This window comes from Olea europaea, chromosome 3, assembly GCF_002742605.1.
Source record: "Olea europaea var. sylvestris chromosome 3, O_europaea_v1, whole genome shotgun sequence".
Classification (NCBI taxonomy): domain Eukaryota; kingdom Viridiplantae; phylum Streptophyta; class Magnoliopsida; order Lamiales; family Oleaceae; genus Olea; species Olea europaea.
The window spans coordinates 6,516,274-6,543,409 of record NC_036239.1 but is presented as its reverse complement, the minus strand read 5'-3'; the positions used below and the strand labels follow the sequence as shown (position 1 = coordinate 6,543,409).

The 27,136-nt window shown below is 35.1% G+C and overlaps 2 protein-coding genes across 2 annotated transcripts in view; both read right to left on the bottom strand.

Moving 5' to 3' along the window:
• LOC111377709 (inactive protein kinase SELMODRAFT_444075-like) overlaps window positions 1–7,449 on the bottom strand; it is an 8,370-nt gene extending 921 nt beyond the window's left edge. Inside the window, exons 1-10 of the mRNA XM_023000842.1 lie at window positions 7,401–7,449; window positions 6,820–6,980; window positions 6,493–6,676; window positions 5,736–5,881; window positions 4,218–4,315; window positions 3,284–3,540; window positions 2,289–2,957; window positions 1,993–2,141; window positions 1,487–1,705; window positions 1,221–1,370 (exon numbers count right to left, since the gene is read on the bottom strand). Of these exons, the coding sequence (XP_022856610.1) occupies window positions 1,221–1,370; window positions 1,487–1,705; window positions 1,993–2,141; window positions 2,289–2,957; window positions 3,284–3,540; window positions 4,218–4,315; window positions 5,736–5,881; window positions 6,493–6,676; window positions 6,820–6,980; window positions 7,401–7,449 (2,082 nt within the window). The remainder of the gene's footprint in view (window positions 1–1,220; window positions 1,371–1,486; window positions 1,706–1,992; window positions 2,142–2,288; window positions 2,958–3,283; window positions 3,541–4,217; window positions 4,316–5,735; window positions 5,882–6,492; window positions 6,677–6,819; window positions 6,981–7,400) is intronic.
• A 3,093-nt stretch (window positions 7,450–10,542) lies between these two features.
• On the bottom strand, window positions 10,543–26,049 carry LOC111384018 (mediator of RNA polymerase II transcription subunit 15a-like). The gene is made up of 11 exons (XM_023008232.1): window positions 25,781–26,049; window positions 25,499–25,610; window positions 25,216–25,336; window positions 22,301–23,695; window positions 19,739–19,809; window positions 19,504–19,578; window positions 17,733–19,085; window positions 17,287–17,625; window positions 12,813–13,013; window positions 12,635–12,723; window positions 10,543–10,966 (listed from the first exon to the last, which is right to left on the bottom strand). The coding sequence occupies exons 1-11, from the start codon at window positions 25,930–25,932 to the stop codon at window positions 10,759–10,761; spliced, it is 4,116 nt and encodes a 1,371-aa protein (XP_022864000.1). The 5' UTR covers window positions 25,933–26,049; the 3' UTR covers window positions 10,543–10,758.
• Window positions 26,050–27,136: the final 1,087 nt, after the last annotated feature.

Sequence of the window (27,136 nt, the reverse complement as noted above, 5' to 3'; positions counted from 1 at the left end):
GCTGGCTTCAGGCTCTTTATAAAGAGCGCATGGGGCAAATGGATAAAGTGTGATTCATAACCAAATCAGTTAGAAGATAGTCAACAAGGAGCCATCACCTGGCACAATGCAGGAATGACTAAACTACGACAAAGCTTTAAAGGAAATTGATAAATACTTCCCTCATTTGAAGAAGAGGGCATGCAATTCAAATATTTCCCTCTCAAATGGCCGTTTTTCCTCTTGCTCTAGTTGAATCATCTAGACTAGTGAATTTAGGAGGTGAAACTCATAATTAGATGAAAGGATTTGTTGATTGTATTTGCATTGATATTCGATTGTAATTATTTCATCGATAAAATCGTTTCATTCAATTTGTATCGTCAACAAGAACGTTTCCTATTCTTATAGGAACTTTGGGATGTAACATAATCCCCAACTATACGAGACAATATATGCATTTCTGTTAGGATCGTATTCTACGGCTATAGTTCTACCATGTATGGTTTTTTCATAAGTTTCATTCTTCTTCACCTTAATAATTAATGAAAAATCTCAAATTTATCTTTCAAATGTTATCAGAACTTCAGACAAACCTATCACTTTTATTTGCTCCAATTTTCGCTCGTCTTCCCAAGAACAAATACAAGGAGAGACTATCTTTTTTGCTTTCATTCTTCAATCATTGACCTAAACATTAATATAGACATGATCCAAGTTGTCGATGTTATTAATACGGGTCAAGTAATCAGAATTGATTGAAAGCATCATCAATATTTTTGCTGAATATCTAACTCCTATAAATCTCTAGTGTATATACAATTCAAGAATCAATGAGAACAGATTGGCATTGAATAGAAAATGATCATATAGATTAATTTAGCATGAAAATGGACCGGACAGTAGTTATGGGAGTTTTACTTTCAAGAAGACTCCTAAACTCTTGCTCCCACAAACTTTATCAATTTTATTCAAGTATTATTGTTTTTTGATAGAGCACTAAGTTCTAATGGAATGTGAATAAACAGTTTGGCTTCCAAAGAGCAGTATGTTATATAAGATTGTTGGAGGCAATGACAAGTCAATGGAGGTTAATTTGTGATACTTTCATCAAAATGAAATAGATAAAAGGCGTATTATATTTTATGAAACAGGAGTAGCATTTGATCTTCAGAATTTTGCGCCTTGGATGAAGTGTTTATGATATTCCAGTAGAAATGTTTAAAAATTGATTAACATACCTGTTCCATTGTGCACCTTACATTTGGATCCTTTTTCAGACAAGATTCAGCAACTCGTACCATCCAAAGTAGTTGGTGGACATCATGAGAGTCTGCAATTCTTTTATCAATGAGGTCTGGATAGTTTTTCGATTCCAGAAGTGGTTTTGCCTGTCAGAAGTATAATCTCAAATGAGAATTTTAAAAGGTTATAATCACTAGCTTATAAGAATTATCCAACATTTCTATAAAATAACAGAAAAATTAATTCCATGAAAAAGATGTACCCATCCAACGAGACTTTTCCCTTCAGGAATCTTATCCGTTGTCCTTAGTCCAGTGATAAGCTGCAACATAACCATTCCAAATGAATAGACATCTGTCTTTGTTGACATTTTTCCATGTTCTGCATATTCCGGTGCCATGTACCCAAGAGTGCCAACCATGCCACTAACTGACGTAATGGAATCATCTTCTTGTGCTTTTGCAAGACCAAAATCTCCCAGCTGTTAAAGAAAAATTCACTATTTGGATGAAAAGGATTGTTTTATAGTGAGTATGAAAATAATTGACATTAACACGGCTTGGTTAACCCACAATTTATGCATCCTGTTCCGAATTATAGAAGATTAATAATGTTATTTGGAATTTTAGCACAATGGGCTATATATCTCCAGAGCAAACCACCAGGAATTTCAATTCATGTTACTAGAGCAGAACCATCAGAACTTGACAAGATTGGTTTCCCTTGAAGTGATTGAAATGTAAATTTTTACCGAACTGGAAATCGTACCCGTGACTCATGGTCATGTGTAATGAGAATATTGCTTGGTCTCATATCTCTGTGGACGATGTTGCGGGCGTGCAGATATGCTAAGCCTTTGGCAGCTCCCAGTGCTATTTTTATTCTCTTTTCCCAGTTGAGAGGCCTCTTACTGTCTCCTGTACATTGGATAAATGTAATCCTAAAAGTTCCGATTTTTTGGTTCAAATTAGAGCATTTTTCCAGTAAACTATAATGGAGACTCTTGAAAAATCTGTTGTGTGCAAAAAGAGAACAGAAACAGTAGCAGTTAAAACACTTTTTACCTGACAAGAGTTCTTCCAGTGAGCCATTGCAGACATATTCATAAACAAGTAACCTCTGGCTTCCTTTTGAACAAGAGCCCAGTAGCATGACTAAATTTTGATGTCTTGCTTGGCTAAGTACATGAACTTCAGATTTGAATTCTTTCTCTCCCTGAAGACTGGCAGCTTTGTGCTGCTTAACAGCTATTTTTAGTCCATTTTCCAACACTCCTTTAAACACAAAACCAAATCCACCTTCTGATAAGAAATTTTCATCTGAGAACCCCCCTGTAGCTTCATAAAGCTCTTCAAAAGTGAATTCCCTTTGCATAGCAAGCTTAGGTCGCTTGTTTCCACAAACTGAACAAGTACTTTCAAATTCCTCTCTTGTTTGTGTCTTAGTTTCATTACCTTCCCCATTGTTCTGTTTCTTTTGCTCTCGTTTACTATATTTTATACTACATACTTCATTTTGGCCCTTATATTTGAGTGTACGACTATTAGAGTTTTCTTCAGCTACTTGTTTGGTCGTCATAATGTTCTCTATCTCCTGAATATCCACTGCAGACTGTCTTGTCTCTATAATACCAGCAGTCGAGGCTAATACTTTGGAATTATCAGGAAAGTGCCTACTGCATCTGTTATGAGCTTGTTCTTTGAATGAGCTAGCCTTTTGAGTTGCTGGAGATTCTACAATACCATGTATTAATACGTGGATGTAAATAGTAATCATTGTCTCTCCTTTCTCCTTCAAAGGGAAAGGCATCGTGGAGGAAAGACGATGAAGGAGGATGCTTGGTGACTTGGAAAATGCATATATGTGCCGACAAGTAGAAGTTGTGTCAGTTCAATACAAGTGAATCAGTCGTCCTAAATTTAGGATTTAATTCTTGTCACAAATATTCACTTGTAGCATAGCATACCATATTTCAGTTAAAAAAATTCAGCTATGTCGAAAAACAAAGAAGAAACAGAAATACCCATTGAAGACTAGTGGTAAAAATTAAGTTACTTACTCGAATATTTATCCCTCAAGTATGATGGTATATTTTCATCAAATGTTCCATGTTCTCGAATTGGACCTCTGGATGCTACATACTTGCTCTGTTGTGAAGGAGAAAGTTCTTCCCACGAGTATGTTGGTATCATTTCATCATATGAAACATGTTTTCTAATTGGACCTCTGACCACTACAACGGTGTTGTTACTCTTCATACTCGATATGCCACACGAGAGCCTGTCCATAAAGTATTGCTTGTCTTTCTTCAACTCCCTGCAATGTAAGACAAATCTTATACCCATATTTCCTCACGAGAAAAGGAACTCTTTTGCAATATATTTCATCTATGAGTATGATTTTAATGAATACTTTAAAGAGACTTACTAATGAAATGGGATACTTAGTACCCTTTTGGCATGACTTTTGGATTAATCTGACTAATTTTATGAATGTATTTCTCATAGTTAAAAGAGCATTTAGAGGAAGCTAGTACAATGCGGCTTCCTCTAAAAGTACTTTTGAAAATTAGTTTCCAAATAAAACTTAAGATAGTTTCCTCCAAGAGCTCTTCTATAGGAAGTGAAAGCAAAAGTCGTGTCAAATAGGCCCTAAATAAGGTCCAATAGCTCAACCCCAAAATTGTAAAATATATATACTTCACCAAGTTTTAAATATCTTTCTTGATGAAATGTAAGTGAATAGAAGACATCTTTGTAATGCTTATGCTTTTTTAATCTTGAACCTCATTTTGTAGATCAGACCTGTTATTAATATGGGTATCTCTGTTTCTAGAGTAGGGTCTGTTCAATGTGTTTAAAAGTAAGTAAACATAATTTTTAAAATTAATTTCTTTCTTAAACTTTTCGAAAAAGTAACTTTTAAGCACCATTACAATACTGAAAATTGATCAAGATTATGAAATGCTATAAAGTTGTGTGTTGTTTCTTAACCTGTCAAGTATAATCCATGTAGCCCCCAACTTTTTGGCGCCTCTAACAGCGACTGCCTTCCGTGATGGACCAGCTTCCATCTCTACATTCAGCTTTACCTAAAATATTTAACAAGAATACATAATTAAATATGCTATAAGAAACTAATCCAATTTACTAAGGTTGAAGAACAAAAGATTAAGAAAAATGAAACTCAAGGCTAAAAGTCTTGGTATACGTAGTAAAATGTTTTACATTTTGATGGAAATAACGACTCCCTTTTTAATAGTCAAATTAACCCTTTTCCTTCAATATCCTTTCGATCCCATAATTTTTCATAGTTACATATTGAAGGTTCAAGCCCCAACTTGAATTTCCCCAAACAATGAATTATGTACATGTTGGGCGCATACTATTTCAATGCAGAACGATTAAACTGGTTTTAACTTCTTCCTTTTTAGTATAGTGTTCAATAATATCTATTTTATCCTAACAAACATGCCATATACAACTAAATGTACTGTAACATAGATGCTAACACATTTATATAATCAATCTATTGATAATTCCTAGTGCAAAATACTGTTGGAATTGGTTCAAAAAAATCGAAAATTGAATAAGTGTAAAAGTGGAAAATGAAAATGTGTGACTTCGTGTCAACTTCAACCAAATATCAGACTTGCTCCAATGGTCAAATTACAAAAGTAAATAAATCAACTTATTCTACTCGTTGAGTAGATCGTCGTGGTATATTTGAAATTTCGAAACCAATTCTGGATAAATGAGAAATTGGGGTCCAAAATTGGAAGAAATGAAGTGTTCCAACTTTTCGAAAAGATGCAAATTTTGGCCAAGTGTTACAACTTTTCAAAAGGATGCATATTTTGGCCCACACTACTTCCTTTGCACCCTTTCTACGTATATAAATGGGATCCTATGGACATGATTTTGGGTATACCAATTACATTGAGCATTCATTCTCCTCTTACAATTCTTTCCTTTTTATTTCTATAGCATTTTCATGCATTTCCTTTGTACAGGAGAAATTCTGTCAAAAGTACGCTGATTTCTTGTGGTTTAAAGTGCTGCTACCACAAATTGTGAATACATTGTATCTTAGGAGACAAGTGTTATTCACCGTGAACACCGTAGCGGTGCAATTTGCCTTAAAGAAAGAGATAACGTTTCGTCTTGAATTATTCTCTATTTTCTACTCCTTAATTCTTGGTTTGCATTCGTTTACCACATTTATATATATCGAAACTCTGTCCAAATTTTCATTCATATAAATTGTGTTTTGATCGTGCTCCTGCGAGTTAAAATTGGTCGAACAAATATATATAAAATCAATCCTTACATAGCCCGTTTCTATAAGTCGTCTCCAACACATAGTAGTATAGTACTTAAATAAACATAATTAAAATCATTATTTCTTTTGATTGTTTGTAAGATTAACATAAATTCATTTAGAAAATGAAAATATTTCAAGAAATGTTAAGTCATAAATCATTTTTATTATCCACGGGTTTAGAGAATAACCTTCTTTTCTGTTTCGCACAGTTTCTGCAGTTGCATTATTCCATCGTTTTTCTGCAACTCATCCCTTTTCATACTAAGCTCTTCCTCCATATTTCCCTCATTTGATGCAAAAATCATGTTGGAATCACCTTTACCCTTGAATCCCACTACAAAAATGTTAACATCACACACAAAATTGTTATTGTCATGGGATAAATCTCACATCGATTAAATACTGAAATATAGACCAACATATAAGAACTTGTATCACTTCTCTTAATAAGGCTGATTTTTTTAAATGGAACATTAAGTCTTAATATGTTATCAAAGCTTATTAACCTCCAACGAGCAATTCGATTCAATTAAGCATAAAAAACGAGCACATGAATTTCAAGATTGATCTGCTCAAACGAACTACCGTCTTGCAGAGGTTTGTTAAGGTATAAATTCTGCATTGGTTAAATAATGAAATATAGATCAACATACAAAAGTTAGGAGAACTCCTCTTAATAAGATTAACATTTTAAGATGGAACCTCAAATCTTTATTGTTACGTTAAGAAACTATTTCCAACTAGAGGTGTAAATTGAGTTGACGCGATGGGCCAAGACAATCACCATACCACTATGCCGTGGCAGCACAGAGTCGCGGAAATACAAGTGCAAAGTGATGTTCCGTGGAAAGGAAGTGTTGTTAGCCTTGCACAACTTGTGTAAGACTCGATATGTTCAGGAAATTTCATTTTTAACAACGAAAAAACTATTGTAACTCTACTTACAAAGTTTTACGACTCCATGCAAAGGCACGTGACGAGGATTAATCGAGCGAATGACTCCCAAAAATGTGAGCTCATCCCCGGGGTCTAGGGACAATCCTTCCATTACCACCCCTTTAATTGCAATCCAACTTATATCTATGGATGTTGAGATCAGTACTACTTTCTGTGCATCCATCTTCTCAATCTGTACAATAAAACATGATAAATATTTAAACCAAATTCGACTATGTCACGCCCCAGCCAGGAACACATTTTTTTTCCCCCACGATGATCTATAGTGAAAGATTACGAAGAAAACAGAAGTACGAATCGAGAAAATCAACAGACCATCATTTCTTTGAAACTGAATCTGGAGAAGAAATGGTGGGAGAATCTAAGCAACCTTCCAAAATTATAATCCGAGTGTATATTCGATGTTTCAGAAGACAGCCTACATATATAATTCTTTGATAGGAAAATTCTATGATATTTATAAAGGCTGGAGATTGCTGGAATTTAATTTTATATTCAAAAAAAATTCTGATTAAAAAATAAATTGATTAAACCAAAGAAATACTTTGTTGTTATTGAATATTAAATCCTTCTACACTTATTTTAATTTTTAAATTGAAATTTTTTTTGTCGTAAATTAATGTCATACTCATACAACTATGCAAAAAACAGTTGTTCATTAGTACAACTCTTTATTTATTATTGCATGTTTAAGGTTTGATACATTGTATCATGACATATTATATCAAGTATCTGATACAATTCAGTGCTTGTTAGGACATTTATACTAGTATAATTTGATACAACATATCATAATTTTTGTTTGATACACCATATTTTAATGTCAATAAAGACATGGAAAGTATTTATTAAATCACGACTGTTCATATCACATAGGAATAAAATGGGATGTCAACCCGAATGAACCCAACAAAGGTCACTACTAGAAGGAAGTCGACCAACCATCTCCACAAGAGGTTAGGCGACCCCTCTTTCACATAGTCGATCAACCACAACATGTTCGAAGATGGGATGGTTATCACCCCATCGAGTTTCACTCTATTAACTGAAGGCCATTTATATTCCCCGATCTTGGTGATGTCCGTATTGATGAAACATGTATGTTAAGGCCCTCAAAACTAGCCCGGATCCATCTCATAAGCTTCTTTGGTGGCTTTCCCCCTTTGCCACTTTCTTAAGATTGAAATGGAAGTCAAGGAACTGTCGAGCACATGGACGAAAAACGACTGCCTATAAATATACCCCGAAAGGTGTCAGGAATTTCCTTAGGAACCCATACGAAATCTTTACTTATGCAGTGCTCTTTTGCATTTATAATCATATTCCTCTCCATCTACTTAGTCTCACGTAGAATGTCAAATGGGGAAAATAACACTAACCTCTTTTTGTAGGTAATCAGATTGCTGAAGTGGCTGGTACCCTTTGTTCCGCTAAGAAAGTTGAAGAGATGTTCGAAATAAATTCAGCAAAGCCCCTATACTCAATGAATTTTCACCCAAAAAGGGTGCAATATATTGTATTATTCTATGTTGTAGTAAATCATATTAGTTTTAACTTACACCATTTTTCTATATATTAGAAGTAATAATCAAGATTCAAGTTGTAATTTGCCATTTGGCAATTCTGTCACCTTGAGTGTTACTATAGCAAAACTCTGCCGGCTTAGAACTGACCAGCGTAGTGCTCTAGTGATTAGTAGGGTTGTTAGAAGAAAATTTAATAACTTAATTTGACTAACTTTTTCGATAAGTGATTCAATAGTATTAGAGTAAGCAAATTAAAGATAAGGGGTTCCATGATGATTATGAAGAAACTGACATTACATCACCTCAAGACTAAGAAGTCCAAGTTATCGATCTTGCTTCTTAAATATTTTTGACATATTTGATAAACTAGATTAGATAGCGTCCGAAAATTATACCAAACGAACATTGCTGCGCCAAAATGATGCACTGTTCATTACCCCAATTTTGTGTCAAATATGTAAGATTGGAGAGCATTTTCATACTAATTTAGCCAAAAACACCCCAAGGGCTGGAGATGCTTAAATTTGGCATGTGTGCCAGCCAGTGGCAGATCCACATGGGTTCATGTGGGGACACTAACCCCACATAATTTTTTGATTTTCTTTTAATTTTTTTTTAACTTTTCTAATATGTGGTCATTGGCGGGCGCAAATCTGCCTTCAACAGTTTGGATGAATCCTCTGTGTTTTCTTTGGAACCCAACAGAGAAGATAGCAATGCCTTAAAAACAAGCTAGTTAAGGTTTGATCTTTAGAAAAAATTGTAACTTACTTTTGATCCTGCAATGAAAGATGTCTGGTTCTGCCACTGATGCTAGCTTATGGCACTGTCCGCCTAGCTACATTAAGCCTTTATTTGGTAGGAATTAAAATAATATTTTTTAGTAAATTTTGATAAAAGTTAATAAAGTGTGTGTTTGAAAATTTGTGAATCTCATAAAATATAAGATTAGAATTAGTTGTTAACTTTGACTATGTTAAAATTTTAATTTCAATTTCTATCAAACAGGAGTTAACTGCAGCCTTCTTATAAATTTGTGGTTTGCATTTATATTCTTAAAAAAGGTTGCATGTATCATGTTGATGTCAAAACCTATGTGGCAATTTTGACTCAAATTTTGTGTGAAATTCAGGATGGAATCTGCAAAAAGAATCATTTCATTATCTATTTGGCAATTGAAAGGAGTGTGCTACTGTCAAGAACTCTCCTATGAAGAGAAGTATTTATAAACAATTTAAATTATAAATAAATAAAAATGAGTAATGAAGAAGTTGATAATACTTATAAAATTTCGAATATGGAGAAAAAAATTACTTGAGTGTCTGATTTTCAATTGTCTAAAAATAAGAATGAAAAATATATTCGTTATGATACCCACACAAGAGATAGAAAGTCAAATATTGTGGCTTGATGTGATGGATAACAATCATATTTTTTATTTTTATGACCAAAAAATGAGAATCAAAGGGAGGCTAAATCAGGAGAGAAGTTCCAGGTTCTTGTTGCCAAATATTCATTCTTTAATGTCTCCTTCCAAAACGTAGCATCTCGATACCTCTTAATCTAGTCATATGTTTAGTAGTTGGTTTATATATCCAAGGTCATCAAGGTTTCTATAATTTATTTTATTATATTTTATTTAAAACCTTCTAATAGGAGCATGGATAAACATTTGCTCTTATTGGCTTCATCCTCTGTGTTTGTCTACATTTATTACTTGGATGGTTTTTTTTTTTTTTTTTTCAAAATTTTAGGTATAGAAAATCCAGTTCATGAAAATGACATCCCTCAAATTAGTTACGATTTTTCAACATTTGAATCTTGCCGATTTTACAATGTCTACAACAAACTCCAAAAAAGAATATACCTTGGCGGCTTCAAATTAAAAGATTACACTTGTGCTTGAGTATTATTAAAATTTATGTGCACTCAAGAGCGTCCAAGTATGTTATATAGTGTTTCTTTTCCTAAAACGCTATTCTTTTGTATAGAAGTTGATTTTGACGATAAGAATGTTATGAGTAGAATAAAATTTTATTATAGTATCCAAGCTTCTCAACAATAAGTAAAAGTGATCAAGTCAAGACTTGCTTAACGGTAAAAGCAAAGTTTTACTAGGGTAACGAACTGACTCTTACTTCAATTTAACCTCACTACTAATGACTTGATAACTACTTTTGCAGACTATTTAAAAAATAAATAAATACAATCAAATGACCAACATAAAATTCCACTAAAATTTTAGTGACCACCAACAATTTATCGACCCAACCCAATCAATTCAAAATTCCTTCATTTAAAAATTAAAGTCGAGCTCGAGCCAAAATATATGTTCCCCCAGAAGATGTCCAAGTCTATTTAGACACTTAATTCTATTTATTTACACTCCTTGTCAAAAGGTATAACTGGGTTCCCTTGGACCATCGCATTCCAGAATTTACTACAGAATAGAAATCAACTGTGAAAAACTTCTGCTTCATATGTTCAGATTTCTAAATAGAACATATTTAACTTCACCAGAACAGTTAAAAACCAAATCAGAAAAATAAACATTTATAAATGTACTGCACATTTGAGTCTTTGCACATTCATACGACTTACAGGAGAGTTACAAAACCTATATTTACAAGTCCAGTGTTCCAGGAGTGAGGTTAAATATAAATATAGAAGAATATCTTCTTCAATATCCATAAAGTTTTAATTGGAGACGAACAAATAAGAAGCATCATCATGCTGTAGTCAAGCAGTTCTCCCAAGTCCCATATTTCGAGCTAAAACTTCCTCCACCACTTTGCTGTGCATACTCAGAAATAACAGCACGAGCACAAATATCCCAAGTCCTTGCTATCTCCTTAAGTGACATGGGTTGTGAGAGGCTTCGGAGAGAGATGTTAAACCTTGATTTCGCCTTTATGGAGATATCTTCATACTCTTTGCTGCATATACATGGGATTTCATGATATATCAGCAAATGTAGATATCAATCTGATAATATGCAAGTGAAAACACTGGACATAATTTGGAGAAAATAAAGCTGGCTTGTGGGGAGGGATTCACAGTACAGGTATACGTTAGGCTGGCCTGGGTTTTCAGGCTGCCAGCCAATCTCTAGTAACACAGAAATAAAAATAAAAATGTAAGGCTCAGTGGCCACTTAAACACTGGTCACCAGTTATGCCAGAATTATTAAATGCAGGTCTATAAACCACGAACTGATCATATATCGCTATCATCCTGCATACTTGCCCCAATCCTCAATTTCTAGACTTTGTCTCATATTAGTACTGTAAAGACTAGACAGAAGTGTATAATTTTTTTCTTTAGACAAAGACAAACTTCTAATTTTGTGTCTCGAGTTTCGGGATGGAACGGCCCAAACAATACCAAGGCAATGTTGTGTATTTAGTCTTGTTTCATGACAAGTATACAACATTTTACTGTAGTGACAATTTCCTTTCACATCCCAGGAGTTCCAAAAGGAGGATTTGTATAGCAGGCCTCCCTCAGTACCTCCGACAAGCTGAGTGATAATCATCAATAAGACTACTGTTCATATATCTAGCCCACAAAGAGCAATTCTAATTTCAGAATACTCTAAATTCTTCTCGAAGTGCAGTATGTCTGTGGTGGTTAAATTTTGCTCTCTGATGTGAAAGCATTCAGGCATTTCAAAATAAGTGGAAGGAAATAGAGAGGATACAGATACATTTAAGGGAAACAAATTCCTTGATCCTTGTTTGATAACATAATTCAATTTGAAATGTTTATGGAAATGCATTAAATACTCTCTTTACATGCTGCTAATTCGAATTTGTGTCAAGCTTTGTGGTACCTTCTCATCTCAAATGCCTTTCTTCAATTATTCCCACAACATTGATAAGAATAAAACTACCATAAATGCAAAATAGGTGAGGTGAGTCCCTGGCAACAGACGAATAGCACGTTCAAGATAGATCAAAAGGCAGCAGGTAAATATCAGCGGTCCACTATTCCTACCACGTGTTCAAAGAAATTCAACCAGACTGTTAGCAGCACATTGACCCTCACGAGTTATTCTACTAGTCTATTAACGGCGCTAGTATGATTCAATAATCGTACGGCATGTTCAGAGATGCTGAGGAGAAAAATACATGACTAGTTACAACATAGCCTAGTATCTTCGAACCCTAGGGTTTCAATTTTGCACCATCCACTCTTCCAGCATACAATCTGAAATGCAGCTTGATGTTGGAGAAATGTGTGTGGCAATCAGGGTCTTAAGGTTTGGTTAACTGTTCTAGTAACTATTCATATCACTAGACAGAGGACAAAATAAGGTATCATGGGTCAGCAAGTTGAGAGTTTTCGAATTGTGTTATCCCTTGCCAAATTGTGGCCCTGATATCATTCCCAATATCTTTGTGTCTCTCTCTCTCTATTTGGAACTTTACTGTGTAAGTTTTTATGGGTTATGTGCATTTTTCTCTCTTTTTGCAGAGCGCCTTGTGTTATCTGTGTACACTGAGAAGCCCTAGAAGTGGGAATCAAAAGGTCAAACTACAATAACAAAATTAGAGTAATATAAAATTTACCAGAATGCAAGGGCGAAATTCTGTGTTTCTCACCTGACTTCAACTGGAAACTTGTCCAAAAGTATTGGCGAGCAATTTGGATAATTGTTGGGAACAAGTACTCTTAAAGGTTGAATTGGGGACTGCATTCCAGTAAAAAGTAAAGTCAAAACCATTGTACAGAAGAGAGATGTTACAAGTGGAATTAACATGATGGCGTTCAAAATCTCACCATTTGTGCCGAAGCATATTGTGATTTTAAATTTGGACTAAGAGCCACGGCGCTGAAAGAGCACTTCACAATGGTTCCATCACCACCTTTGGCAGTAGCAGCTACTGCAGTTGGATCCACGTCTTCATCACTAATATATACCACTGTGTCTATTAATCGTTCATTTATCTCCCGTAATTCTTCTTCAAGTGCGTAGTTAGCCTGCAAACAGTGGTCAATTACACTAGGAAAGAATGAATCAAAATGCGTATAGTGCACTAGAATAATTATTCCCTTATTGAAATCAGCAGGCCAGTACATGAAATCAATGAAGGAATACCCTATACAACCAATGATATGGCATCATATATAATAATAACCATTGAAGTGAATAGCTCAAGGATCTGATAGTAAATAAAAATTACTTGTCTTAACTTTTAATAAGGTCCAACATGGGCCACCTGCATTTTTGGATACAATGTTTGGGTAATAACATACGAATAATGAACTATCTCCAAACAAAAAAGCAGAGCAGATCTCCTATTTTCCAAAATAACAATTCATCAAAATCCACGAGATGTTAATAATGACTAAAAAATAAAAGAATAGATGAAACTATCAAGACCACTGATATAGTAGTATTTCATTCCAATCCACGAAGTTCTCTTTTTTTAACCCTAGAAAAGGAAAACAACTAGAGATAATTATATCAAGTGATCTCGAAGCCTCAATGTAAATCAAAAGCTTTGATTTCCCCATTTCATTTGTATTTAGTATTAAAGATGTTTAAAATTACTAGGATTAATATGCATATCGTCTATTGGTATTTCTGTTTCTCCAATATTTCAAGAATCTTCGTCATTTTGCTGACAAGCTTGAGGGTAAAAAAAAATTTACTTGTGCTGTTAGATATTAGCAGCAACTGCTATGTTGCATAAACGTGCTCAAGGTTGTCAATCATGCCCAAGTGTGATGATGGAAAAAGTCAGATTCTCAAAGTGATCTGCTATAATTTGATAAGGGCGTTACAATATACTAAGCCCCTGTTTGGCCCCCATTAAAATTATAATCCATTTTTCTATCTTTTTATCAATCACGCATTCTCAAAATAAAATAATATTACATATAAACCCAAAAATTTTATTCCTTTTCAACCACACGTTCTTCAAACGAGGGCTAAGGACACAAGATTGGGCATAGTTATCTCTGAATTAAATCCGTTTCCAAATTTGATTAGGTCAAGTATTGTACAGTCCAGGTCTTCGTCCTGTAAATTAACATGCTCTCTGTACACAGATGTAATCCTATAGAGCGTTTCTCTGATCCTATGCTCTAGTTTCTTCTATTCGTCCTGTAAATCAACATGCTCTCTGTGCACAGATGTAATCCTTCATCCATATCAATAATATATTATTCCTCCAAATCAGTTTTCATGGTACAGAGCGTTTCTCTGATCCTATGCTCTAGTTTCTTCTCTTCTTAACCCAAAAGTAATCTCAAATTAATTCCGCTTTGATCTGTGTTGCACCTTCAGGTACCTTATGAAGAAAATATACAAGGGAGAAGAATGAGCAACAAAGTCACACTGACCATAGCAATAATGCAATATATACCAGAGAGATGCTAGAAGCTTCATGGGAAACCTTTTACTTTGAAAAATTCGAGTCTTCTCATAGAATAGTCGTGCTTTTCAGCCAACTCAGGCGTGCCCAGAATCCCAACCTTTCACAAGTGGTTAGAGAATCAATCTGATTTAAACAAAATCCTTCACCATCTCTCTCTTTAACCCAACAGCAAAGTATTCAGAGCACCAAGGTTTAATTCTGAGGAAAACATTCCTAAGATAGTTGATTCAGGATCAACATAACAAAATATCAATTTTCACACATTTAATTTATAGGCTTAATCAGAAAATCCCCCTACCTATTAGATGTTGTGCAGAAAACCCTCCTACCTATTGAAAATAGCAGAAATACAACCTTTTAAGTGTGGAAAACCCTCCTACCGCCCAATTCCATTAGTTAAACCGTTAAAAATAGTAAAAATTGCCAAAATTAAAAAGGAATAATTGCAGCTGCATGCTCAAACTTTTTACTTTTTTGCAAATTATACCCAAAAAAATTTTATATGTGCCACCCACAATCCCAAACCTTTAAAACTTTATTTTCCTCCCCCACCTCACTTCATCTCCACCTTCAACCATACCCATATATTTCTACTTCCAGATCATTCATCACATTTTCCTATGCATTATCCCTCTCTTATTCTGAATCAACACAAAGACCAGGAATTTCAACATTCACGCCCCGTTTGATTCCCCTTTTTATCAAAATACATTTTTCTCTCTCTTCTTTTTAACCACACATTCTTCATTAAAATAATATTACACAAAAATAAAAATAAAAAATTCCTTATTTTTGATTCACACATTCTCCATCAATCTACTATTCTAAAATTCGTTTTTCCATTAAAATGGGTGTTCAACACCCTCTCAATTTTATACGTCATTTTTATGTACCACTTATCTCTCAGCTTCACACTCAAGACTCTCTCCATTTTTGCCAGCACAGCTTGGCTGTAGAATCTATCTCCCTGTTTGGCCCCCATTATTTGAATTTATAATAGGGAGGAATAGTATTTTTTTGGAAATTGTGTGGTTGAAAAATTTTCGATTTGAGTGTAATATTATTTTATTAAAGATTGTGTAGTTGAAAGTAGGAGAGAGAAAAAATTAAATTAAATTGAAGAGTTTTAAAGGGGTCTAAACGGGGGCTATGTGAGTTGTGAGAACCAATTGCAAGTAGATCTGAAATTCTATTTTATCTCATCTTTAGCCACCATCCACCAACACAATATTGTCCAAGTTGCAAAGTAGAAACCAAATCGAAAACCAAAAAAGAAGGGAAGAAAAAGAAAGAATTCTGAAGATTATTTATTGAACATGGAATAATAAGATCTGGATTTTGCTGTGATTCTCTCTTTTTATCGAAGATTATTTTTAACATTGATGGTGGGGGTGATTGCAGTGGTGATTTAAAGGTGGATTGCCGGGAGGTAATCATGTTATTGGCGAGGATTTGTGACAAGGTATTGTGTCGGATGATTGTTTGGTTTGGTCCGAAGTGGAACACATTTCATTCTGTTTTTGAGTAGAAGGTGCACCAACATTTCTCCTATGTTAGTTAACAGAGTGAAGTAGTGGAATTATATGGGTATGGTTGAAGGTGGAGAGGAAGATGAAGTGGGGTGGAATGAGATGGAATGGAATGAGATGGGATGGGATCGGGTGACGGAAAAATAATGTTTTAAATGTTTGGGATTGTAGGGTGGCATGTATAAAAAATTTGGGTATAACTTGCAGAGAAAATAAAAAGTTTGAGACTGCAACTGCGATCATTCCTTTTTAATTTTGGCAAATTTTCACTATTTTTAACGGTTGAACTAACGAAATTGGACGGTAAGGGATTTTCCATACCTAAAAGGTTGTAATTCTCCCTAAAGGTTTTAGAGACCTTTTTTGCTATTTTTAATGGATAGTGGTTTTTCTGCACAACGTCTAATAGGTAGGGAGGTTTTTTGCTATTGAGCCTAATTTATATATTCCAAGCTCTGGTTAGTAAAAGTGACAATATGGAAAAGTATTGTCTTTAGCAGTAGGGGTTGATCATTTTCCTTGGGAATATTAAGCTAAAGCACTTTCATGTCCCAAACTTACCTTGCTATCTACCTTCAGTCGCATGGAAGCATTTTTTTCCCCTTTGTATTTCCTCTAAAACATATCAAGCTTTGAATGTATATAATGATTTTCAAGTTGGAAGCACAAAAAGAACATGAGTAGTGAAAAGCTTTACATCTAGGCAATTTTGGTAGTAAAAACTCATGGCTAAAATATTTTCACAATTAATTCGTATCAAAATTGGAAAAACTAAAATTTTAACATATATAAGCGAGAGAGATTCAAATTTATCAGAAATTTACTTGTAGTATGTAAACCAACATACTAGAATTATATACTGTATAATTAACTTAAGATTAACTTAAGTGTTTGATTAATGTATGAGCTGCTCCTGCATTCACTGTACTGACCATATGTCAATTGACGACATTTCAATGGTGTTGGCAATACTGTCCTAAACACGTTCAAGTGCCTAAATCCATAAATTGAATCTTTACACAGTTTATTTCTTACTTCCCCAAAAGTCAGATTACCATATATCATAGTATTCGATATTTTGAGGAACTTGGTGTTTGCCATCTTTTTCAACTCAGGTGTTAGGCACCACATAGTTGGCCTTCTGTTACCTCCATTTCCCAAGAATACACCAACATGCATGGATTGCATTGCCCTTGGCATAATTTCTTATCAACGATAAAGTGCGAGATTAATACAGAAAAGAGCAATAGAATTTTCTATATCTTCATATTTTTTCCCCATAATATAGAACTTGGTTATTGATCTGTTCAATGAGAAAAAGAAAGTAATAGTAGAAAGTACCTCAATCCTAGGCCTTTTAATATTAGATGCACCATTGGACTCTCCATCAGATTCAGTACCATTTAACTGATTGAAACTATCGACACTTCCAGTAGATGAAACAACATTTGATGGCACTGCACTTGTATAACGTCTCATTCTCTTTGTACCACTAGATCCATCTTGAGAGAAAAAATTTCTGGCCTGCAAACGACACTTGGTCATGGCAGCCAAATCTTCACCAACCGCAGCTCTTGATCCATTTCCTGGAGCAGATCCAGCGATTCTATCAATCATATTAACTACGGAGCTGATGTCACTAATTGAGGAACTCAATGCTTTAGGTGACATAGACTTCACCTGATAAAAGGAGGGAAAAAAAGATATAAGTCAAATATATATTAAGGAGATAGGCTTTATAAATAATTGGTATGCCATGTAATTAATCATGAAAGTTTCATACAAACCACTTTAATTAAGCGTTCAAGTGGTTGTTCGACAACATTTGAGTTTCCAGGAACAATAGTTGACACAGCTCCATGAGAACCATCAGGACTGGTAAATTCTGCAAGCAAAGGTGAGGCGGATATCCCAGGAGTGCCAATAGCAAGGGATTGCCCTGGGATGGATGCTCCAGCTATTTGATGATGACCAATATTTCCAGCATTAGACAGGGATGCAACACCAGAGTTAATTTTATCAGACTCGCCTGGGATGGTTGATTGTGCCATGGAAGTTGATGGAGATGGAACAACGATTGGGGAGTTTGCAGACTGCAAGGGGGTTCCAGCCTTTGGATGAGATGTCAGCAGATTCTGCTGGTCAATTTGGGGGGAAAGATGGTGGCCAACCTGAGGGGATGCTGCCTGAAGGGCTTGTGGTGAGGACATAGAGAACGGAGCTCCAGGCTTCAGTGGTTGGTGATATGATGAACGCTGGCCAGAGGAATGATGTTGCTGAAGAACTCCTGACTTGAGACCCATCTGCTGCCTCATCTTCATTTCATTTGTCTCATTCATCTGGTGAAGCTGTAACATTTGATTTGCTGCCAACTGGGCAGATTGCTGCTGCTGCTGCTGTTGCTGTTGCATGAACTGCTGTCTTTGCATATTATATTGCTGCCGATGCTGAATTTGTTGTTTCATCTGCTGATGTGTTGCTGGAAACATTTGTTGCTCCTGTTTTACATGCTGGGTTGGAAGCATATTTGAATTTGGTTGTAGAGGATTAAGGTTTGACTGCATTGATGTCAGTCCACTGTGAGATGATATCGAGTTCATGTTCACCTGTTGCGGACCACTGACAGGGTTTTGTTGTAGAGAGCCCATAGCTACTTGTTGAAGCGAGTTTGGTTTGCCCTGACCTGGATCCATATTTGAACCAGATTGTAGTCCATCCATTATGTTTTGGCGAGAATTTGAAACACCAGAAACGGAAGATAAGGAATTATTCTGCAAGTTGGTTGTGTTATTCTGTTGCGTAGCAGCCATAGAACCCTGTACATTCACAGGTTGCGTCTGCAAATTCATTTGATTATCATGGGGATGCATTTGAGATTGTGGCTGCTGAGATTGTTGAATAGCATGCAAGTGAGGCTGGGAAAGGTGCCCCTGCTGCACAGAAGAAACAGACTTCCTGGGCTTATTCAAGTTAAGAATATTGTTAATCTGCTTCTCAACTCCAACAATCTTCTCCTTGTGAATCTGTTGAACTCCGTTCTTTGGAATCTGCAAAAACTGAATAATGCGTTCCAGCATGGCCTTAAAAAATTTGAGTTTTTCAAGTTGCTCGTTCTTAGGCTGTAGAGGAACAGAATCATGCTGCAACACCGTAAGACATGCATTGTTAAAAAAAAATTAATCAGCAGAGGACATTATCATGTGAGAATATTACTATATAGGACTAACTAACATATTCCATAACTTCATCCCCAAGAAGAGTTTGGCGGGGGGTAACACTAAAGATACTTGTCCCTTTCAGAGGGGAACTCGGATGGCATTGTTAGGTTTAGGTTATTCGAAGCAAAGCGTGTAGTTGGCTAACCAACTAGCTCTATTTATTTATTTTATTTTTTATTTTTTTAAGACAGCCATTGTTTGTCTTTGTTAGTTAAATCATTCAAAAGGTATTGAAGACAGGATACATTGACAAAAAAAAAAAAAAAAAGGCAGATGGAAAAGGCAGCCACAAAAGAATGATTGAACCATAGTATAATATTCTTCTAAACTGATATCTTACCTGTTGTAATCTAGCAGCCATTTTCTGGTACATTTCATTTAATTCAGGAAAATACAAATCGTTCATGGATCTGATCTGCAAGTAAACACTATAACTTCAGATTCCAAGAAAAACATAAAAAGTTAACAAAAGGGTAATAACGATTACATGTTAGTACATGGCTATTACTAGCTGAAAATTGATATAATAAAATTTAAATTATAGACAGGAAAAGACAACTCTCTCAATGGAGTACCTTTTGGAAAATCTCCTCCTGCCAATCCCCACCAATTGAATTTCCTGTCTGTGATGAAGAATCTAAAGATGCTGCAATTGAATTTAAATTATGAATAAGCTACTGGATGATATGAGACAAAAACAATTTACTTGTATAGGAAAGACGTATTTCCATCAATGTTGGCACAATTGAAGAAGCAACATTCTGTTCAATCAGAGCTCACAGAATGGGGTTAATTGTCTGGTTGGAACATAGACAGGATGCTAATTTTCATGCTTATTATGATTGATTATGTCCCCTTGTTTCAATTTCTTCACGATGAACTAACATATATTGCAGAAGCTATAGCAACAAGAAGCACAAACAGTTCGGGAATTAAATTGAGACTCGTGGGCCAGAACCAAAAAACTCAAAAGAGAAGCAGAGTCTTTCGTTGAACATGCAAATTGCTATTGTATTCTACTTTTCAACAATCTACTTTCAAATTTTACAAGACGTTAAAAAATTTTAAATTAATATTCATACACAATTCCTGTACAGGTCCTTATATCAAATTTCTTCCATATACCTATGTTACAATAATTTTTATTGTATATATGGTGAAAATGACCGCTTAAAGAAAAACACAAGTGGAGAATTCAAGGAGCAAATTTTATTTACATTCTACACTATATGAAAATATAGTTTTGAAAAAATAAAAAAAAATTGCCATATTTCTGATGGACATAAAACCATTTATTTAAAATGGATTGGAAATGCACAGAATGCATAAATTTTCAGATATTCATAAAGAATTCTTGAGACTAGTATCTCACCAAAATAAATAAATTAATCAAAATACAAATATCTAAACTAGACAAGTGTTCCAACATCTAATGCTAACACATCGAGTCATGGGAGGAAATAATAATAAAAATACGAAATAAAAATGAGATATATTATACTGAATGGGGAACTTCATGTCGTTCTAGACAAGCGAATAACAATTTGTTTTCAAGCTTCAAACTCAAATTTAATACTCAAATGTTAAAGCATGAAAATCAAGTTAAAACTTTATGAATTCTTACGGGGAAAAAAGTGATTGAAAAACCTTTTCACCACACACACAATTACATTATAAGCTACACACCATGATCTAATCAAAATAGTAAGCATGGAAATCTCAAGATCATATAATCCCTCAATATTAGAAATGTTCAATAGTCAAGGTAAAGTTGGAGGTCTTGGGATCAAGCCATATCCACCTCCCTTCCACTTAACCGCATAGCAGGGAAAAAAGAAAAAGAACATTACTTCTGTGATTTTCATGGTTTTTTTCTTCTATTTTTTTTCTTGCATTCATCATTCCAACATTCAGATAAAGCAGAGCAACTTTTGCAGGAGAATCACTCGTTGAAATTTGACAATAGCAAGAAAAATTCCACAAGATAGAAGATTTAGTTTCCCCACTTTTAGATTGAACAAAAATGATATAACCAAAAAGTCTTAAATTTTAGCTCCTAACGCAACAAACAACCGTGTTGGTGTTTACAGTGTTCAATCGACTATACCTAATGAGCTTTTCTTTTTGGTACACCATGCTATACTTTTCACATAAATAAATCAGAGATCAAGCGCAAGGAACAAAGACATAAGTTAATCCATACTCCATAGACCAGGCAGCTCCATCTGACAATGTGACCGAAACAAGAGTTGAGAGTTCCATCTTGAAATATAAGAGAAAGAATTTGGATTTCAAAGGTGAAGCCGGATGCATGCATACACACAAACATTGGGGGGGGGGGGATCTATCTCCCTGTGCTAGATTTTTCCAAAAAAGACTTCTTAAAGTGTTGATAATATATACTTCAAAACTTTACGCATTTTTCAGCAAACCATTTAGGGAGAGAGAGAGGGAGATGAGGGGGCAGAGATAGATACACCGAGAGACAAAGAGTCATGGGACAAAACATAAATGGACCCCAAACTGTAGAGTTTATAGCAGATAGTCAAAAACTCTTTGAATTCCATCCCTCACTAGTAATGTAAGATTCTGACTTATAAGTAGCTAAAACATCCTTCATAAAACCCAAAAATGCATTAGTGGATAAACTATGCCCGGTGATAAATGGAACGAAAAATTCCTGCTTTCAGGATTAAAATCTTTATGTACTCATTTCAAGTGCAATTCCAAATCAACTTGATACATGTGCAATATCTTCTGCCAAATTTCAAGTCATTCCACAACTTCAATTAATTCACTTAACAAAGACCATAGTGAAATTTAGAAAGATGTATAATCAGAGTCACTGCATCTTGACAAACCAATATACAAAGTATAGTAACGCCAAGATTGTCAGTGTATTAAGTACGCATTCGCACCCAAACCATGAAATAAAAATTGAACACTAACAAGGATGAACAAGAATATATATGATACTATAGCCAAGTGATTACAGATAGGCTAAAATGGAAAAGAATTTTATCAGAAATAATGAACATCTTAATGGCATAGTTCAGATATCAGAATAACAAGAGAGAAGGAAATTCATTTCAAGCAACCAAGAATAGATAGGTTAGATTTGAACATCAGAAACTCACATAATGGTGCCTCTGGAATTGCACTTTGAGAATGCGCCAGATGCTTCTGTTGATCAAGAGCACTATGTTGTTGAAGCAAAGGACCTGATGTTTGAATCCTTTGGTGCATGTCTCTTTGTAACGAATTTGTATGTTGTTGCAAACCCAATTGTTGTTGCAGCTGGCCTGGTTGTGATTGGATCTGTAACATCATTTGCTGCTGTGGTGGCTGAGACTGTGACTGTTGAGCTTGGTTAGGCAGCAAGTTTCCCACATTCTGCTGCATTTGTTGCTGTACTGCAACTTTAGATGGCTGTAACATATGAACAGATTGCTGGTTGTTCTGCAAGCCAGAGTTACCAGATTGAATTCCAACCATTTGCTGCTGCTGGAACCCAGAAACATTAGTTTGAGGACCTAACTGCTGCTGATGCAAGTTTGGGAGGCTATTCTGCTGAGCAATTGACTGCTGTTGATGTATGTTAGAAATGTTTTGTTGACCAATTGTCTGCTGCTGTTGCAGGTTGGAATGATTATTCTGCTGGCTCATCATCCTTTGCTGTTGCTGTTGCTGTTGCTGCTGATGCTGTGCATCAAGAATGTTATTTTGTTGCCCAATTAGCTGGTTCTGTTGCATGCTTGTTGCATTTGGCTGATTCCCACTAAGCTGCTGTTGCTGTTGTGTAGGTAATATTGGGTGCTGTGGCATTGATGTTTGTTGCTGATGAGTGAGGGAAGACGGTTGCGGCTGTTGCCTGAGGACTGATTGTGATTGTTGCTGAAGCATAGATTGAGTTGATTGCTGAATAGATGACTGCTGATTTTGCAGAAGACCAGATGAAGTGGCTGACTGCCTCAAAGAAGGTTGCATAACAGCTTGCTGAGACGATTGGATCTGAGTTGGTTGCAATAAATTCTGTTGCTGCTGTTGCTGGATTTGAGACTGCATAAGGGATTGTGAGATATTTCCCTGCTGGAATTTTTGATTCATAAGGTGTTGTTGGAACTGCTGACTGTAAAGATATTGTTGTGAATTCTGAGACTGTTGTTGTTGTTCTTGGGGCACAACCGATTGTTGCCTTCCTTGATTTGATCTCTGGGTATTGGCAAACATATTGGATGGCACTCCTTGCCCCATGGAATTTCCCACTACATTTGGAGTTACACTAGATATGTTTTGTAAGTTCTGCACTTTGGGATTCTGGCCAACAACATTAGGCATGGTAGCCTGAGACATGCCACCAACAGTGGGAAGTACAGATGTCAAACTAGCAGAATTTGGCACTCCAGTTGATGGAATATTATTCTGGATATTTTGGGATAACAACTGTTGTCGCGATTGAGATCGATTATTTGCCATTGGAATCGGTAGTGGCTGCCCCTGACTTGGTATTTGGGCTTGCATGCTTTGAGAAGCTGTTAAAATACATGCAAAAACACAAATATAAAGACCATGTTATGGAATGAGTGTAATAAGTGAAAGAATAAAGGAAAAGGCTCATGGTGACAAATGCAAAGGCAACTGGACGTCAAAAATAAAATAATAATAACAAAAATAAAATCAGTTCATTAGAAACAAGACTGTCTTGAAATATCCCCAATATAGATTCACTCATTCTGCCACCAACAGGAAAAGTGTTTTATATGATTAAGACAAAAGGCATAAGCACAAAATAATAACGTGAGTAGAGAAGAACTGAAAGCAGATAAAGATGGAACTATGGAAACACTCTTCCTCAAATTGGGCAGCACAGAAGGTTGTATTTAAAGGCAACGTCTTGAAATATCCCCAATATAGATTCACTCATTCTGCCACCAAGAGGAAAACACGTCATATATGATTAAGACAAAAGGCATAAGCACAAAATAATAACGTGAGTAGAGAAAAACTGAAAGCAGATAAAGATGGAACTATGGAAACACTCTTCCTCAAATTGGGCAGCACAGAAGGTTGTATTTAAAGGCAAATCAGGCAATGGACGAGCTTGAAAACTAGTTTTAGAGATTCATAGGAATACAACAATAGGCAGATGCATAGTGGCACTTACAGGCAATTCAGGCACTGGAAAAGCTTGAAATCAATGGACTTCTAAAGATTCAGATGAATAGTGGATTGCATAAATTTCTAGGATGGGCTTCTGGCTCCTATGGCTGATTGTAGAGTGCATGAACAAGAACTTCAGAAATCGAGGTGCGTTTTGATTGATTTCGATATTATGAAGAATAAAGCTATGTGGAATACACTGGTCTCATATTAATTGACTATATCAAAATAAGATCACGAGTCATCAAGAGATCCAAAAGGCTTCTGCTACTAAAATAACGAATAGAACTCCACATGGAAGATTTGGTCGAGAACGAGAAGGGATTAAATAATTTAATTTTATGAAGGTCACACTTCTACGGTTTCAGTTGGTAAAATCTCATGCAAGGAGTTGGAAGTGCTGAAAAACTCAAGAGCCTGTGAATACAAATAGAAGGAAGAAGAGGTGCCAGTCATCGAACCAGTTTTAGCACAATTCCAGTCAAATTATAGTTTTACAACTTTCAAACCTTATGGTTAAAGACGAAAGTAAGAAGTCTTTCGAGCTTGAGAAGAAGAGCAAACCTGAAAGACTTCAAGCTATATAAACCAATGTACTGCACTAGTATCTTACTTAGCAAAAACAGTGCCACGAAAGTATCAATTGGTTATGTTACATTGCTGGTCTAATTCTATAAGGGATAACCTAGTGGAAGTGTTCAATCATACAAAGAAGTTTCTAAGGTCAATAACGCAAGCAAATTCTAGTGAAATTATCGAGTATCTCAGAACAAAGAGACAGGGCAAAACTCCTTGCATCTAGTAAAAGTAAAGAATAAAAAGAACTAGTTGTTTACAAGCACGAGAAACCTATTTGTCATGTGCACCATTTAAGTACATGAATTTTCATTACCTGGATCTTGAGGATTTTTGCTATTACTTGGAACATTGGACTGAAGAGAAATGGGCACAGGATTCTGTGTTTTTGTCTCCATTGTCAGCATCTTCAAAGATATCTTTCTCAAGTAATCTGACTGGAGGAACACATCATTAAACGAAAGATTAGAATTGAGAATAGAGTCAAAAAATAAAACTCATTGTGCTATGCCTCAACATAAATAAAAATCGAATGCATGTGAGAATTTTATAGTTTGAGACGCAGGCAGCACAAATCAAGAGTTTTGTGACAGATATACCTGACTTGTAGCACTAGCATAAGTTTTTTCCTCAAATCTTACGGCTATTTTCTTGAGTTCCTGCAGTCCCTCATGTCCAGAGACAGGAAGATGCCTCTTCAAAGTTTCCATTCTATGCAGGTGAAGCATCAAGATGTTACTTCCTTACTCACAAAAAATTCAATAAATACAAGATTACAGTAAATAAAATCTAACTGATAAGTATTCAGCATAATCGGAAAGAATAACAATTTCTACCCTAAAAGATAAAAAATAAAATATGAAGTAAAAGCATTTATGTACATCTTGTTTACAATCCTCTGCCTGGAATCAGCTGGTAGCTGAGTCCTCCAATCACCGGCATCCATACCCGGAGCTACCGGAGCTTCACCGCCCATAACCTGACCCGGGACATGCGCTTGACCCGAGTTCGCCCTCCAATTATTGCCATCCATAAGATTTTACCTAATCAAAAACTGCTAAGCTTTCAATTACTACGTAAGTTACAAGATTTGATTTTTCTTTTTCCTTTGAGAGCAAAAGATAAAAAAAAAAAGAAAATACTTGAAGAAAAAGCCTTGAGTTGCAATGGAAGGGGAAGAAAATTGGCGAAGACTTTGTGGTATTAAAAGAATTCTTTTAAAAAACGTATGTATGACTAAGAGAAATCAATGATTGTGAATGAACTCGAGTCTTCGGCCAAAACCTAAGAACCTATTATAACAATTGGCAATCGCCTCCTCTATATATAGATAGGGTAATAGGGAGCATATTCGGGGGCAGAGGGAGAGAATTGGGTCGGGTAGCATTTGTGGTTTGGGCTGACCCGAACCTGCGTAGCCCAATCTACGCAGGTCCACATCATCCCTATTCTAAGGACTTTTTGGCATTAAAAAAATTCTTCTAAAAAACGTATGTAAATATTCCCCTCCATCTAAAATTGGCGAACAAAAGTTCGCCAATTTGGAATATTTAACTAAACTTCTCGATTTATGAGCTTAACGATATAATTTTACTTTTACTTTAAATTGATTCTCTTAAATGCCTTCTCGAGTGAGCAACCAAGAATAATTAAAAATTGCTACAACTCGAGTCTAAATTGATGGAATTAAATAGAATCAAGTACTCGGCAATACTCTTAAGTTCTTGTTTGGTTTAGTTAAAATTCATATCTTTAGTAAATTTTGATAAATAAAAAAAAATCAAATGATGATTGAAAAATTTATAAAAGTTGTAGGTTCCATCAAATGCACACTTAAAAATGATTTCAAGAAAATAATGAATTTTAGAAGGGTGGTTAGTAATAAACTTTCTTACCTTTTAATGTTATTGTTTAAAACGTTCTTATCTTTTATTTTTTTAACATTTTTCCTCCTATTATCACATTTCATTGCGGAAAATGTCATTTTCATTCAATTTCTCAATAAAAAATGCAAAATAATAAATATATCCCCCTATTTAGATAAAATAAAAAAAGAAAAGAAAAATTAAAGAATAAATTGCAATTATACTTCTAAACATTTAAAAAAAATTGCAAATGAATCCAAATAAATTATTAAAATGATGATTAGAACAAAACGTCCATGTCTTTTAATATTATTATGCAAAACGTCCTTACATTTTTAAATTTTTTTTTAGCACTTTCTCCTTTATTTTCAC

What these genes read in the sequence shown, in the direction of transcription:
- LOC111384018 (XM_023008232.1), bottom strand. Translation starts at nt 25,932, where the DNA reads ATGGATGGCAATAATTGGAGGGCGAACTCGGGTCAAGCGCATGTCCCG. An exon ending in AGGAGGAGATTTTCCAAAAG is followed by an intron (nt 19,579 to 19,738) that starts GTACTCCATTGA and finishes GTTTACTTGCAG; the next exon opens with ATCAGATCCATGAACGATTT. An exon ending in TTAAAAGGCCTAGGATTGAG is followed by an intron (nt 13,014 to 17,286) that starts GTACTTTCTACT and finishes CACTGTTTGCAG; the next exon opens with GCTAACTACGCACTTGAAGA.